The sequence below is a fragment of the Strix aluco genome, chromosome 1 (assembly GCF_031877795.1).
Source record: "Strix aluco isolate bStrAlu1 chromosome 1, bStrAlu1.hap1, whole genome shotgun sequence".
In the NCBI taxonomy this organism is placed as follows: domain Eukaryota; kingdom Metazoa; phylum Chordata; class Aves; order Strigiformes; family Strigidae; genus Strix; species Strix aluco.
In genome coordinates, this window is record NC_133931.1 from 99972534 (window position 1) to 99987447 (window position 14914).

Genomic DNA, 14914 nt, shown 5'->3' on the forward strand with positions numbered 1-14914 from the left:
GCTTATGTGACAAGGTCTTTCTTCTAACCTGGAGGTGGTTTCTTTTTTCTCTAGCTTTTGATTGATTTTTTTTTCTAAAAAGAACTGTAACAGTGTTCTAAATTATTTCACTTTTCTTTTATCCTGCATTTTTTGAAGTTATCACTACTCACCATGACCCTTGTCTATAACAAGGTCTCATTTTCCTTTCTACCATGTTCAAGCTCATAGCAGATATAATTTAGTCATATTATTCATGCAGAATGGCCTCTTAAACTAATCAAGATTTCCACTGATATTAAATGTTTGTTGGTAGAGCAATCAGTATCTGAAGAAAAAAATGCCTCTACTTGTTTAAGTATATCTGACAAATCCAATCGGATTTCAGATTATTAATATTTGCTCAAATAATGGCTTGGCATCCTTTGCTTACTAGTTTTTAAAGCTCTGCTTCAGAGTTATTTCTCACAGGGAATTTGGATGAGGACTTTATTTTGCAATTATTTATTTCTCTGCAGAGGAGCAATAGTGTTATGAAATGCCACATAAGGCTACTGAAAATTATTTATATTACTTCCTTGCATCTGAAATCTACAGGTAGTACCTTTAAAAGTAAAGGACAAAACTCATATCCACTTCATTGAGACTATGAATACCCTTCCAAGCACTAAAGCATTATGCAAAGCACCTTTTTTGCACATTGGAGTATACTTGTTGCTCATCTCTGAGGGACCTTTTCTCAATTATTCTACTTAATCTTTTCCTTTCACCCTTATTACTTATGCAAAAGTGTTGCTCTATGCAGAAACTTGTAGTTTGTTTTTAAAATATTACAAACTCCGGTGTTTATCAAATACAGTGGGTTAAGATATTATATGAACTCCAAATGGCTTAGAATTTCATGAAGGATTTCTAGTCAATAATAACTAAACATCCACTTGAAATCAAAAGGCATTTTTATAACAGAGTTCTTTGTTTCTCCTTCAAATCCTGCAAGATTCCTCATTTGACTGAAAAAAATCCTAGTACACACAGGGTCCCTGTTCAGAATCAGACTGGATAAGAGGCACTGTAACTCAGAAATGGCTCTACAGACACACAGACATTGGTGACTTGATCAGGAAAAGTCAAACAAGTAACCACATTGCCAGCTGTGCGTCATGTCAGTTATTTATCATTGTAAATACAAAAGTTAAGGTGCAGAGAAGCAGCCTTATTACTAGGACATGGGTTGTGAAGAATGCTGCAAACAGGTGACGAGACATCATCTTGTGTCAGACAAAAGATGCCCCTTTCAAAGCTCCTCTCTAGCTTCCCGATTGGGAAATTCCAGAAACAAAACCATTTCAGGGGTCTTCAAATTATTGTGGATGTAAGATGTGGGCAAAAAAGAAGGAAACTACTTTATACTGCTCAGGCTATTGGTAGAAATAAAGATAAAATCCTTGAAAAATTGGTAAAAAAACCTGCAGCCACTTCCCTGGAAATAATATAAAGACTATAAAGAAAAAACAGATTTAAGAACTGGTAACAGGAAGAATGTGCCAGCAAGAACTAAGACGACAAGATTATACATCCAGATGTTGCAATAACAGAAGCAAAGCAAGCAGGAACACAGAGAAGCTTCCCTACACCTGCTTTATAACAAACATACTGCGTAGTTAAATGTTAAAGTACCTGAGTTTTCAAATCCCTAAATTATACTTCTCAAGTGACCTCAAACATGCTAGTTCTCATTTTACTAATTTAAACATCAGTAATACTTATTTAGTGGTTGCACCACTGGTGCTTCAGTTTTCATCGCCCACTAGGAGGATTTTCTCTTAGCCAGGGGGAAACACTATACGGTATGAAATACCCCTCTGGCTAGTTCAGGTCAGCTGTCCTGGCCATGCTCCCTCCCAGCTTCTTGTGCACCTGCTGGCTGGCAGAGCATGGGAAACTGAAAAATCCTAAACTTAGGATAAGCGCTGCTTAGCAACAACTAAAACATCAGTGTGCTATCAACATCATTCTCACACTAAATCCAAAACACAGCACTGTACCAGCTACTAGGAAGAAAATTAACTCTGTCCCAGCCAAAACCAGGACACCCTCCTTTGATGTGTTAATTACAGACAGTATTCAAATACACTCAATATGAAAATGTCATCTGACCTTAACATATTCCAGTGTGCTCGCATAAGATATAGAACATTCCCTTCTGCCATGCTGTTTTGAAATAGTTCCATATGCGTTTAATATTGCAAGTTACTGTCTAAAATTTTAGGTTGAATGCTCTATTTCAGGCCAACTGAATAAAAATATTTTTTGTTAACTGCTTTTTAATTTTTCCTTCCTTTGACAGACGTGTTTTGAATATTCAAGAAAAGAACAGATCCCAGAGAAACATGAGAAAAAGGCCAACCATCATTCTTAGGCCTACTCAGATGCAGAACATTAATCTAGTTAATATTACTAGCTTCCTGTATGTTTAGTTGCTTTACTTTTACGGCATTTTTTACATGCTGTAAGATGCAAGTGAGCATGACACCTGAAGCAACATCAATCATCCAGTGATTAAGTAGGAGTATGAGGCTCTGTACCTTGGAGCAATCATTTACAGTATTGATTAATAATGTGAAAACTTTACTTCGAATCAGACAGAGAGGAGCAGACAGCTAAAGATGCATGTGGACTTGTGACGCTACCCTAGTGTAATCTCTGAATTTATTCTGAGAGCACTACTCATCTAAAAGTGTGAAATATATACTCCAGCCTAGTTAAAACATAGACTTGCTCCAGCTCTGAAAAATGCAGGTTAGCCAGGGAAGCCTACATCTTACAAAGGCTTCTTTCCTTAAAGAGATAAAAAACCCCAGAAGCCATCATTTGATAAACCCAATGCCATAAGCTGGCAGGGGTATGCAAAGCAGCCGTCTCAACCTCCTCCCCACTAGTGCCTGCTAGTTCTTGCCTGCCTCCCCGGTACCCACTCAAGTGTCTATAAGGTGATCAGACAGGGCAGTAGATCCACATGAAACAGAACTCCACAGTAGTCTAGGCATCAGGTGGATGGATCAGTTCCCTTGATCTGACTTACTACGCAACCGAACCTAAAGCAAAACCGAACAAAAAAGCTTGTTGATGCAAAAGGGAGGAGTCAGTGCAAGGGTAGCAGCAAGCAGCTGAAAGAACAGCTCTTTCCAGGGCCCTGTTGGCTACAGCAGGTTTACAGTGTTCAATTAATTAGTTCCATTCTAATTGGAAAAGCCTGGTACAGGATGTTGCCCTTTTCCAGCTCTGAAAGCTTCTACTTGTCTTTGGAAAGCAGCACAAGCAAATGCCTGGGTTAATTCAGGGCATGCATGGGGTGGGACCCTGTTTTTACTCAAGGGATTAAAAGTTGCTATGGCAAATTTTGTAACAATTTAGTTTCCAAGGATGTTTTTCAACCCACTAGAAGACTTTGTCTTCCAAACATCTTCATGCTATTTCTATCAGTGACTCTGTGTGAATCAGCATGTCAGCTACCTTATGGAAAATTAACACGATTGAGAATAAAACAGCTGCTGCACAAAACCAGCAGCCAAGCTTCCAATACACACACCAGAAGACTCAGGATACTTTGGTATAACAACCTACAAAACAGTATTAGAAATCCAGACCACATTTTTTAATGGCTTAGCTATATGGTAGAAATGAAAGTAACTGTTGACTAGGAAGAATCTATCACTAGGCACTTTGTGGTAAGAGAGGCCTATAACACTTATGGGAAATAATTTGAAGGTTCTGAATTTTAAATCTAAAGCTCTGATTAAAGCAAGTATTTACAGCCATATTTCACAGCCCAAAACCCGAGTCCATCATACAGCAGAATCATTGATACACCTTCTGTTGAAGCAGCAGTGAGAAAAGGATTTGGCAGGTAAAGGTTAAAATAAAAGCCCTCCACCTCAATTCACTGCCTGAATTATGAAGACAGGCTGCAGGTTAATTGAGAGCGGCAATCTTATTTTAGTCATACTACTTCCACATCAGGCAATGAGAAGCTTTTTATAGTGTACCCACACCTAAATGCATGGTTACTTACACCAAATGGGATCATTCCATTTACTCTGGGGTATAGTCACAAAATCTGGGTAACATACAAGGTATATTAGAGTGACAACAACATGGTTCACTAAACCACCCTTTACTTGATCATTTGTGCCCTGTAAAAACTAAAGCCTCCCCTCTCCCACCCACCCTACAAGACAAATCACATATGAATATTCAAAAAAAAAAAAAACCCAAACAAAAACCCCAAACCAAACAAAAAAACCCAGAACACTAAAACCCAACTGAGTTAGTTTCAATAACAGGTTGCATTTGCAAGCCAGGCAAGCAATTATTCATTATAACCATTAGTTACAATCAATCACAAGTTATTATATCCACATTACACCTTTTTCCTGCTGCAGTAGCATAAGTGCCTTAAGCCCACCACCAAACGGCCCTAAGTCCACCACCAGGCCTCGTAACAGAAACTGGTACAAAACTTACAATCTTTTCCTCACGTATGCTATTGCTTTCTACAGGCATGCTGCTGGCATTACTTCCTGAAGGCACAACACAGACAGCGCAATGCACCCGAGATGAAGGCATGCTCTGCAAAGGTTAAGACACACAACACATCACACAAACCACAACTCTGACCACAGCGCTAAATGCGTGCAAGTTAGAAAGGCATTAAGATGTGATGGAAGTGAACTGTGCTGCCCATACATACATCAAAATTCAAGTTAATAGGTAAACTCATGCGCTCCTCCCAACAGAGTTTTAGGCTGAGGAATAAAGGTTAGAATTATAACCACTCTAGAACACTTATTCACAGAATTACGCTTTATCTATGAAAAAACACATGAACATCTTGCTGGGAAAAAAAAAAAAGCAGGTTTCTGTTACTTTAAAATAGAAGTATCCTGTAAAGAAGAATACTTACCAAGAATTGAAAAAAACTCTCCAGTGTTTCAGGTAAAAAACACACCAAAACTCCACCACATGTAAAGAACATCCTGATTAATTTTACCAGAGAACTACAAAATTCTATTGAAACAGATGCATGGTGCAAATGATTTGCCAAGTGTACAAAAAAATCACTCAATCTTCTTTAAAAAAAACAGGTGGTTTTCAAAGATTACCTCTTGACTAAGCAGAGGTCGGCTTTCAAGCGGGGTCTTCCTTTTATGTTCCTCTTTCACTGGCATTAAGGGCTTGAAAAACTTTGGTGGCTGAGGAGAAAATGCTTTAAAAGGGCTGGCCATTAAAGCATGGGAATTCTCTGCTACAACACCTAGGTAAAAAAGCAGAAATGTGATCAAGAGATATGAAGAACTGAAATTCTTCAAAGTAAGAGCATAATTCAAAATAACTGGAGGTTAAGCCATGCATTTGGCAAGCTGCTGGCTACAGAAAAATGTCAGTATTTTAGTATTCAACCACTGGCCCAAGCACGAGGTAACGCAGAGCTCAACAAGGGGAGATTATGCCCTCTGAGAAGCCTTGAAACAGAAGGAAAGCAGACAATAGCAGTATTTGCCCCCTCCATTCCAAAGCTCCAATATTTCTCCTTTTCATCTCACGCACAGAAACAGTGGGAAATGTCCTTGAAACTGGAACTGACTCTTTGCTTCCTGTGCCTCACCTGACCTCTACCCACAACACTGCAATTCTGCCCTGGAACCAAGACCAGGATGATCAAAAAAGAAATTACAGGCAAGGAAGCAATGAATAAAGTCTCAGTCCCACTTTATTGCAGCAGTACCTCCACCTCTATTGCCTGGTCAAGAACAGCATGTTACAATTTGACCTGAAAAAAAGTAGGCACCTGTGACACACTGGCACAGCAAAGCAAATATCCAAATAATGTAAAGAACCTGCAAAAGGACCCTTCCCACTTTAACAAAAGCATCTTCATTTTCAAATTTATAAAATAACAGCAGGTCTTTTTGGTTTTTTGGACACTCCCAGCTTCCAATCCTTTCCTGGATGTCTTCATGCATTTCTCTCCTACTTCCAGATTATGTTTAGCTGCCAAAGCAAGAAGCTGGATAATGTATTTAATAAGAAAAGAGCACTGAGAATTTAATTTTTGGTTTAATGCAGTAATTAAAAAAACACAAACACTGTCATTATGTATATACTTCAAAGTCTCACCACTGCCATCTTTGCTCTTGCGAGGTGACTCCCTGGGTAAAGTACCATAGCATGATACATCTTGGTAACTGGAAGAACAGTCAGATATATCTAGGTGACTCTCAGACCAACCCTAAGAAATAAAAATACATAAATATGCATGCTGATACAGGCAAACATGAAAAAATAATAGGTAAACTCAAATATAGGTTATTAAAAAACCCACGAAGGAATGGCAAGTCACTGACCTAAAACAATTTTCTGTCTCACACAAAGGGATTGTTTAGAAGCTTATTAGCTTTTCAGTGAAGTATATTGTTTTGCTATAACCTCCCCCTTCTTAAATATCTGTTTCTACAATTCTAATATGAAGAGCAGAGAAGGACAAGAAGGTTTAATTCAAAAAAAATCCATAATTAGTGCAGCATTTTGAAGATATATTATGTAAGCACACCATTTAAAAGACTGTTTTCCTATTTTTTTCAATTCTCAAATACATCTTGAAAAGAGGAGTAAAAAAATCTGAGAAAGTGCTCCATTTTTTGTCACATTTACATACCTTATCATCTTCGTCACAGGCAGAAAGATCTAGTCGGCTACAGGATACCTATAGAACATCAACAGGCAGAATGATGAAATGCCTACCTTTTATTTATAAAATATAATGCCTTGAAGAAATACTGTGATCATTTAGTCCTAACAACTTTTCTGTTATCTCTTTTCAGATAAGATTATTTATAAGGACAGCTATGTTTGTGCTGTGCAAGTGGGTGATAGAACACATAAAATGCACACAAAATGGAAACTATCCCTTACACTATGAAAGAAGTTAAAGGGACTTTGAAGTAAAAGTCATCTGAATCAGGGCAGCTGTCATCTTAAACTACTTCCAAAACAAATATCCTTACAAAAGGAGAAGAGTTTTGACCAAGCCTCCCACTTCCCTTTCAACTTTGTTATCTCTTAGGATGGACAGCTGTGGGGAGGGGTTTCGAGCAACTCATTTTCATTTCATGACAACTTTCCTCCATGTTGGTTAGTCCTAGCTCAGAATAATCATTACCATACCACATTGTGCAAGCGTTACATCAACATACAAACAGCACTCCCCAGCCCCATTAGTACTAATTTACCAGAGGATAAAGGGTCCTTACATTATGGACATTTGGAGTGCTGATGCTTCTGCGGATGTTTCTCGCTTTGGTGGAGAGTGCCTCTTTGACTGTGACTGCCTGCGTAAAGAAGAGAACACATTAAAAACAATGCCATGGTCCCCTCATGAGAAATGATCCAGCAGGATAGAAATTTTCAGTGTGGCTAACAAGAGCAAACATGGCTTGCATTGGCCAATCTTCATTTGCACACACTACCACCAAAATTTGTATCTGAAATTCATTCTTTGGCCTTTGCCTCTTCAGGTTCTGTGTACTACACCACTGCCGGCTATAGTTACTAGACCCACCACTACTGGAATTCTGTGTTTCACAGAAGTAACTTAGTCTTACAGTTATCTGTCCCACGTTCTCTAAAAAAAACCCAAACTAAAAAACAACCAACACTTAATATTTTAAAAGATCAATCATCTCTACTTGAATTCTCATAATCCAGTTCAAAAGGGACAAGAAGTGCCTTTTCCTTGCCTGTCTCAGTCGTTCAAGGCTCAAAATGTTCTCCACTTGCAGCACACCACGTGTGTATTTTTCAATGTACGTTTCACCATCAGATGTGCCCTCATTCTCACTCCTTGCGGCCATCAGTGCTAAGGTCTCGCGGTCCTCGATTTCTTCTGTAGCCTGAATTGCAAGTTACACTATTGAAGTTTTTAAGAATTAAAGTCTTTTTAAAAAGCATTAATCCACTTCTTCAGACATGTCAATCCAGCAATCAATTTGAATCGATAATCCTTAACTGGTAATCCTTATTTTAATCAGTGATCCGAGACTTTTCAATACAGATGTAAATGATGCTGAACTAAGAAGAGGTCATGCCTGAGAGAAGTTTTGCACATTTGCTGTCGTCAATGTACTTCTAGAAATAAGGCATATATAACCTGAAATCGCATTTGTTAGGGATTAACTACTGACAACTTCTTAAGCAAGTAAATACAACTTCCTTCTCAAATCTTAAATATTCTGTGTGTTTCCCTAGAGTTTAAATTTTAAGTACTACTGCGCAAAAGTGACAATAACATGGCAACAAGACTAATTACATTTTAATTTGTCCAGTCTGTTTACCTTTACAATAAATTTTATAGTAGATTTACAACTTGTACAAGCTTTTTCTATAAAAAAAGCAATTTATATTCCTGCAAACTCATTTTCCCAGCTATTGTTTTCACTGACCTGAACACCCCTCTAAGTACGCTCTATATTCTCTCTGTAGACACTAATATGATTTCAAAAGTAGCTCCTCTACAAGAACTCAGTTAAACACAGTAGAAGAAAAAATAAAATCCCTACAGTTTTCAACTGTTTAAAGATAAACATGATCTCACCAGTGAACTTCAGGATATACACTTTGGCAAGCTGCCTCCTCTTAGCAAAGCAGGACATTTACTTCCCAATCAGTATCACCCACTGCAGTAGGTCATTCTTCTGTTCCTTTCAGTGAATTTATCACAGAAATATGGTGTAATTTACCTTTGGTATATTGGATACTATTTCATAGGTCACTCCACAGGTGTAATATATATTTTTCAAGGATATTCTCCTTTTCAGGCTCTGGGTAAAACTCTAGAAACAAAGTAATTTTCAGTTATTGTTTGGACAATGGTTATTTATGACATTCTAAGAAATAAAAGGTCAGAATGCAAAAATTTGTTTTACCACAAAAGCACATTTTCCAGGACTGTAAGTTCCTTTTTAGCATTAAAAGCTGTGCTCAGTATACAATGCTACTAAGCTCAATCAGTAACATCTTCCTCTCATTGTGCACTGACACTCTACCCTCACATAGTAACTTGTAACTGAGAAACTGTGGCTGTAAGAAGTCTCTGATGTACAGATACCAATATTTCTCATTTTGTCAGCCACCTGTACAACAGGTACAAAATTCCCTTTGCAACAGCAAAGCATAACTCTGCTGTCTAGCCCTAACTGAAATAGTAACCAGAGTTTTCACTGTTGTAATCACAAGCTTAGCATGCTTCATTGTCAGGTTAGCTAGCCCTTACATTACTAACTGTAAACTTAACTTTCATCCAATAAGGCATTTTAGACAAACAAAACTAACAAAGGACAATACAACAAATACAAAAAGACATGGAATTCAGTTGCTTATTAAGTTGCTTAGTAGTACAACAGCTGTTTTGTGCTCCTCCCCCCATTGCACTGAAAAATCTGAAGCAATTCTAAAATATGCTCTTAATCTCAATCATCTGGGAAACAGAAAGGAACATGATTTCAGAGACTCTCATTGTCTAAACCCATGAAGCAGCAAAGCAAGGGGAACAGCAACCACTCTTGCGGCCAAAGTAAATGCCCCATCTGAGATCATCACGTAAAAGTGGGTAGAGAATGCACACATTTGGGTAGTGGTGTGAAAAAAGCCTAGTTTGTAGTTAACAGAGGAAGTAGCAAAGAGAAAGAAAAAAGCTATGCTGAGTTTACACTGGACATTTGAAGACGCTGAAGATGCTTTCAGGAATAGAGTGGCCACAGTGACCCTGTATTAGATATGCTACTGCAGACTTCTCTGAATCAAAGAACATTTCAAGTTGTATAGGCAAGAAGGTAAACTCCTTTTTTGTTACGAAAGTAGCACCTGTTACACTCTGAACCAAATCAGGTAGAAAAAAGGACAGTTCAAAAGGATGTACCAGAAGTGTACAGCTTCACTACAAGCTATAATAATGTGTTTTTCATTTGTCTTTCGTAAGTATTGGAGGGACTAAACTTACATAAAACGAAGCAAGCAGCTAAGAAAACACATTCATAAAATCAAGGATATCAAACAAAATCAATAATAATAATATATAACTTCTTACCTGCTTGTTATAAATATTGGCTGCGATCCTTTTGCGTAATACCAGTTCCATTGCAGCAGGATGGCTGAGCTGCACAGTAGTCTTCACTATCAAGTAAATTCTCTCATTTTGAGGAGTTACCCTATTCAGATGCACTGAATCATGGACAGAAGAGTCCCAAGCAGCAGTGGCTGAAACCTATGCAGACAAATAAAGTGGAGGAAGGAAAAGAAAATCAAAGATTCAATTACTTTAACAACAGGTATAATTTGCAATGATTTAACATGAAGTAAAACAATTCTTTAATGAGAGAAAAACAAGCTTCACTGAACAAAGTGGAGTCAAATCTCCTTTTCATAGTAAGGAATTTATCAGAAGCAGCACAGAAGAGGTGTTAAGATATTGGGGGAAAACAATTGTGAGCACAATCCCTGCACTGTGCAAACCCTGCAGCAAAAGGAAGTCTTCACACAGCTGGAGACAGAAAGGAAAGCAGAAACAAGACTGGAGGAAGGAATACAAATCCTACTGCAACTCTATTAAAAGTTTATTAAATTCAATGTCAAATCTTCCATCTGTGTTGGATTAGGTTATAATGGCCCATACAGAATAAACATGCTCCCATTCTGAAGAACATCTTTTTCCCTTCCCCTGCCTCCTCCCCAGCTTCGGTGTCCCATTTATTCTGGAAATGGTCTCTTAAGCAATGGCCTGAGTTGGCACAGAACGTGGAAGAAATGAGTTAAGAAATTCCAAAAATCGATGCAGAACCATTCATTTCCAACAATTCCCAAATTTTATATTTAAAAAACTGTGTACTACAAAGGAAAAAGCTTTATTTAAATACTGAGCTTTGCCTAGTGTGCACAATAAATGAAGTAGTTTTCACTGAAGAGTCAAGAGCCTGCAAGAGGAACAACAAAGGGGTGAGGAAAGAAGAAAAAGGGATTTTGTGTCAGGCAGCTGAATTATTGTTCTGCCAAGAAGAGCTAAGACTCGTCACCTCTGAATTAAGGCAGAAGAGCTAACAAGTCATATCATCTTGAATTCTAAATAAATAGGCCAGAAAACGAAGGCAGCACTAGATACAGATGGTACTTCTAAGACAAAAAGATAATAATAATGATTAAATACATACAAGTAGAAAATAAAACGTAAGAAGAAAATGTTAACATAAGCTGCAGTTGTCAAGAAGGAGGCTTGCTAACAATTTACCTCATCATCACTGTGTTTTATGATCGGCAGATAAAAGAATGGACTCCCATGCTCCTTTGGTAGTATTGAGTTAACTCCTGATGCATGGGGACCTATAAGTTGTTCATTGGCACTGAGGTCATCAGCTAATGAAACAAACGTGCAAAGAATGAAAGAGTTTTATACCAAAGGATATTAATATATAGAGGCAAAGTCGTAATACAGTCCTACCCATATTTCATAATACATTTAATCCTAATTACTCTTATTATTATACAATATTTTGAAGACTATTTCACCATACAAAAGAAGGGAAATAAAACCAGGCCAAGACTCAGCCTGAACACATTCTCACGTAACCTACATGGAATTCAAAACTATTTCTAGGTATTCATAATATTAACTTACCCAGCCAGAAATTTCTGATTTATCTACCTGTCAGCCTAACCAGCTCATCTCTTAATTAAATCACTTCTGATGTATCAGGGAATCTTTAAATTGAGAATAGCAGTTCTGGCTATATTAGGCTTTTAGCTAAATAAAAAACCCACCTTGTGCAATCATCCATCAATCTGTTTAAATATCCTACTTGACCTTCTATCTGCTAATCTCTGCTGATAGCAAAAAAGCAAATAAAATCATTCCTTGTGAGCACAGATGAAGGAAAGAGTGTATATAATTTTTGAAAAGCAGCTTCTAATGCAGGTGTTAATGCGTTGCCCGTGTCTAGTAGACTACAGGTGGTGGGTGTGACGAGGCCTGTGTGATCCTCCTCTACTTTATGTCCAAGTTTATACTTACAGACTTGCTTCCTAAATAGTCCTTAAATGCAGTGCTAACTAGTCTTTTGTTGCTTACAGTGTGTATCTGCGTCTTAAGAATATATATTAATAAATAGTCTTCTCACATATAAAACTAAGTACCTTCAAAGGGAGAACATTTAGATTCTCTAACAAAATGCTCATTATAGTCCTAACACACTCTTCATTAAACCAGCTGATTAAGACTCTACAGATAGCTCAATGGAAGGAGGTCTGAAAGTGTTGGGACGTTCTCCGTCAGTACTTTAAGGACAAGTGGATTTGCACATCAAAACATCTACAGGATTTTCTTATCTGCTGTTTGATTTAAACTAAGCTTGCTCTCTTACACTATTTTCTGTTGTACAGCCTATCCCTGTATTCATATGTTCCCCAATTTCTATCTTTATTTTAAAATAGTTGGGCTTAATTATTCCAACATACAGAATCAGAAGAAAAAACATTTTACAAGCCATATCAGACAGTGCCATTGCCAAGACATGTTTGATTTCAGACATTCCAGATTCATTCTTCCATATATCAGTTATTGATCCAAACTAATCCCCCTCACCACAGATTTCTTAAATCTGCTGTTAGAACATACCATTCAAATCAAGGAAGAGGACAGGTATATGCGTTTCCATTCCTGCAGGTGGAATCCTGAAACAAAACAAACTGCTATCAACAAGGAGGGCAAATTCACACCTCAGCTGATTTGGTCAAACAGATCTCCATTAATTGTAACCAATGACTAAAGCTGTCAACATTTTGATGGCTAATCTGAATGCTTATGTTGCACAGACAATACTTTGTTTATCTACACATGCAGCGAAATGTAGTGCTTTGCCAAAACTTAATTCACACCACATAGCACATTTCAGCTGCTGTGAAGATAACAGTTTTAAACATCCTGCCCTGTTTCTTACAAAGTTAACTGGTTGTAGTCATCTCACACATAAAGGTCAACCTTTCAAACAACTGGACATGTAACTACTGGCCAGGCACAGTCTTTCTATCAACACATACACCTTTAGCTATATGTCCACGGCACACTTCAGGGAGATAAGGGGAAAAAAATGTTGAGGAAAGAGTATCACTACATCATTCACCCAGTGAAGAAGAGATATTAGGTATTATTATCAGAGACACCAGTGTACACTTGATTAGAGCCATATTTCTTGTCCACACTTTTCCGAATCTAAGATGTTGCATTCCTCGCTTTTGCATGTTAGTTCCAATGATCTTTGTTAAAACACAAATTTAAATGAAATTAAGAGAAATATTTTAGAAATTCAGATGAAACAGAAGAAAATACATCCTTTGAAATAGAATGTCTTCCCTCCCCACCCCTTATCAATGAAATTATCACATGTTCTACCACTCATTTTTGAACCACTCCTTTTCTGAAAGTAGTCAAACTACAGGATAATTTTTTCATAATTTTGTAAAATTGTGAAATACTATGTTAAATTCAAAAGTGATTTTCAAACCTTGAAAGCTATCTCAATGCTACTTTATGTAATATGCTAACTAAGCAAACTTTTCTTACATTCAAACCAGCGCCTGACCTTCTAGCCTTTCTGCCAGCTGAGTGTAATTTGTAGTATTATAGGAAAATGTAGAAAGCTCTAAAACATCCTCAGATTTTTTTACCTTGTAGTGTGCAATGTTCACATAGGAAAAGCTAACCACTCCAGTGTTTTTTCTGAACCTACCAGTTTGCAGGGGCACCGGGAATTCCACTGCCTGGTGCTGGAACAAACACTGCATTCCTCTCTTCCGTCAACCCTACCCATTGTTCAACCAGCCGGGCTTCTCGTTCTATATCATCCTCAGATTTTTCTACAGTGAAAAAGATTAGATTATGTATGAGGTACATTTTTTGTAGTATAGGGGATAAGTACTTAAAATAGGGACTTTAAGCTTCAAACCTTGTTTATTGCTGATCTTCTGAATCTGCTCATCTAAGTATTCTCTGCGTTTTATCAATGCGTCAGACCACCTTTCTCGTACACAGTTTAAATCTTCTTCCTAACATGGAAAGAGAAAAGAAAGTTATTAGGCTATGTGGTTAAGATTAAAGGGCAGTGAGTTTTGTGATAATTTCATTGGAATTGATACTAAACAGCTTGCATGATGCAGAAAACTTTTTTCCCCAAATGACATGCACACTGATTAAGTACCTCATCACCCCTGAATGGAAGCTTATTTGTTTTCAAGTCTCAAATTCCAACAGGAGGAAAAGAAAATGTGATTGCCTCAGTTGCTGAACAGAATTATATACCGTAGGCTAATTACTCACAGAAGTGGCAATCAAACCTTTTAACAGCATATGGAATAGGAAAAACAGGTATCATCAGTTGATCATAAGTTCTCCTGAAGATTAGACAGGTCAGTACGTCCTCAAACCTGCACAAAATTCCATTGCTAGCAGCTGCTATCAGTGCAATTAAAAGATTTCTCATGCAAACAAAACCCATCATGCAATCATGCTTTGTGGTATCACAGAAAATCTGCTTTGTTTTTCTCTGTGATATGTCAGAAAGCGCATAAACAGCCCGCAAGAAGTTAGTACCTTAACTGATATTTTTGAAATTGCTGTAAGACCTAATACATTATCTTGAGGGATGTCAGCATTCTCACCTAACTGGTTTTACTTCTCTAAGGGTGACTATTAGAAATAAGTCTTCCATGTAGAAGTCTGAAATGTGTTTTACTTTTTTTTAGGCATTTCCTCTTCTGCCCTTTATTGCCTCTTAAATGAATCTTCTGTTATACTGCCTAAACTGTGACTGTCATATTTACTTATCACACAGAAAAA

At 37.5% G+C, this 14914-nt stretch overlaps 1 protein-coding gene across 5 annotated transcripts in view; it reads right to left on the reverse strand.

Annotated features, from left to right (window-relative positions):
* KIF13A (kinesin family member 13A) overlaps positions 1 to 14914 on the reverse strand; it is a 113964-nt gene that overhangs the window by 6228 nt on the left and 92822 nt on the right. For 4 of the 5 annotated variants that reach the window (XM_074829157.1, XM_074829149.1, XM_074829141.1 and 1 more), the window contains 11 exons: positions 14025 to 14124; positions 13809 to 13935; positions 12698 to 12753; positions 11315 to 11439; positions 10121 to 10297; positions 8775 to 8867; positions 7776 to 7928; positions 7290 to 7367; positions 6695 to 6742; positions 6157 to 6268; positions 5142 to 5293 (listed from right to left, as the gene is read on the reverse strand). In XM_074829157.1, coding sequence (XP_074685258.1) covers positions 5142 to 5293; positions 6157 to 6268; positions 6695 to 6742; positions 7290 to 7367; positions 7776 to 7928; positions 8775 to 8867; positions 10121 to 10297; positions 11315 to 11439; positions 12698 to 12753; positions 13809 to 13935; positions 14025 to 14124 — 1221 coding nt within the window. Of the gene's footprint in view, positions 1 to 4503; positions 4609 to 5141; positions 5294 to 6156; positions 6269 to 6694; positions 6743 to 7289; positions 7368 to 7775; positions 7929 to 8774; positions 8868 to 10120; positions 10298 to 11314; positions 11440 to 12697; positions 12754 to 13808; positions 13936 to 14024; positions 14125 to 14914 lie in introns of all 5 variants that reach the window. The other variant, XM_074829176.1, reaches the window with a different exon arrangement.